Source organism: Numida meleagris, chromosome 5 (assembly GCF_002078875.1).
Source record: "Numida meleagris isolate 19003 breed g44 Domestic line chromosome 5, NumMel1.0, whole genome shotgun sequence".
Taxonomy (NCBI): Eukaryota; Metazoa; Chordata; class Aves; order Galliformes; family Numididae; genus Numida; species Numida meleagris.
In genome coordinates, this window is record NC_034413.1 from 51,868,077 (window position 1) to 51,869,249 (window position 1,173).

The 1,173-nt window shown below is 56.9% G+C and overlaps 1 protein-coding gene across 1 annotated transcript in view; it reads right to left on the bottom strand.

Moving 5' to 3' along the window:
- Positions 1–1,173, bottom strand: part of DLX1 (distal-less homeobox 1) — a 44,534-nt gene that overhangs the window by 39,911 nt on the left and 3,450 nt on the right. Inside the window, exon 3 of the mRNA XM_021399936.1 lies at positions 1,093–1,132. Coding sequence (XP_021255611.1) covers positions 1,093–1,132 — 40 coding nt within the window. The remainder of the gene's footprint in view (positions 1–1,092; positions 1,133–1,173) is intronic.

Genomic DNA, 1,173 nt, shown 5'->3' on the forward strand with positions numbered 1-1,173 from the left:
TCTCCCTCCGCAGCCCTCCGCCCGGCTCTCCCCTCCGCACCCCGCAGCCCGACCCGCGCTCAACGCCCGCCGGTGCCGCGGAGCGCCGCGCCCGGAGCCCGGAGAGCCGCCGCCGCCGCCGCCCCGGGGCCAGGTGAGTGCGCGCCGCGCGGAGCGGGGACAACGCGGCGGAGGGGTCGGGGCCGAGCGGGGCTCCGCCGCGGGTTCGGGGCCACGCTCCCTCCGTGCTGGGGGGTTGCGGCTCCGCGGAGCGCCCGGGCGATGCCGGGGGGGCGCGGCGGGCACCGAGCTCTTCCCCCCTGGAAGTTGCGGGGAGAGAGCGGGGCCGCTTTCCCCCCTCTTTGGCGGAGGGGTGCGGGGGCTCGGACTCTCCGACTATTTGCCGTTTCGGGGCCGCTCTGCGCTTTGCCATCAGACTGACACCGCGGCCACTCGAGGGGCTTCGCGGGGACGCTCCAAAGGGATTTTTTTGATTTATTTTTTTTTTTCTTTTCGGGTGGAAGATCTGAAAGAGGTATCCGTTGTTTGGCAGTGCCGCTCAGTCCGTCTTCATTACTTCAACATTGTGCATTTGCTAATTTGGAAGCCCCTTCCCATTGACAGCGCTGCTCCATACACCTGCAAGCAATTTGCAGCGCCGAATTGCGGGATGGCAGCTCGCACCTACCGCTTTTTTTTTTTTTTCCTTCGCTTTTCTCAATGCGCAGCAAATTTGGCTTTCAGTGCGTTATCTCTTTTGTTAATGCAAAAAGATTCCCTGGGCGAAAAAATTGCTCATAATTACCAGAGAGATGGGGAAACTGCATTAGAATAAATAAACCTGAAATTACTGTAATTATGTTGTGTTTGATGGGCTCGGCTTGTAATCAAGAAGAGAATACAGTGAAATGATGCTGACCCTCTTGGGTTTGCAGCTGTACGCGCACTTTGGGGTCTTTTTTCGCAGAAAAGAGTCATTTTGATCATCATTAAGCTGTGTGTAACCTATTTCCGAAGTGTTTGAAAATGAGGGGCGCTTTTTTTTTTTTTTTTTTTTTTTTTTTTCTTCCCCCGACGAGGGAAAAAATAGATCTCCAAGTTGCGCTTCGCCACTCGCAGCCCCATCCGCGGGGCTGTGCGCGCGGGGCGACGGCTGTTAAAGGAACAATGTTGGAAACCGGGGCTTAATCATTG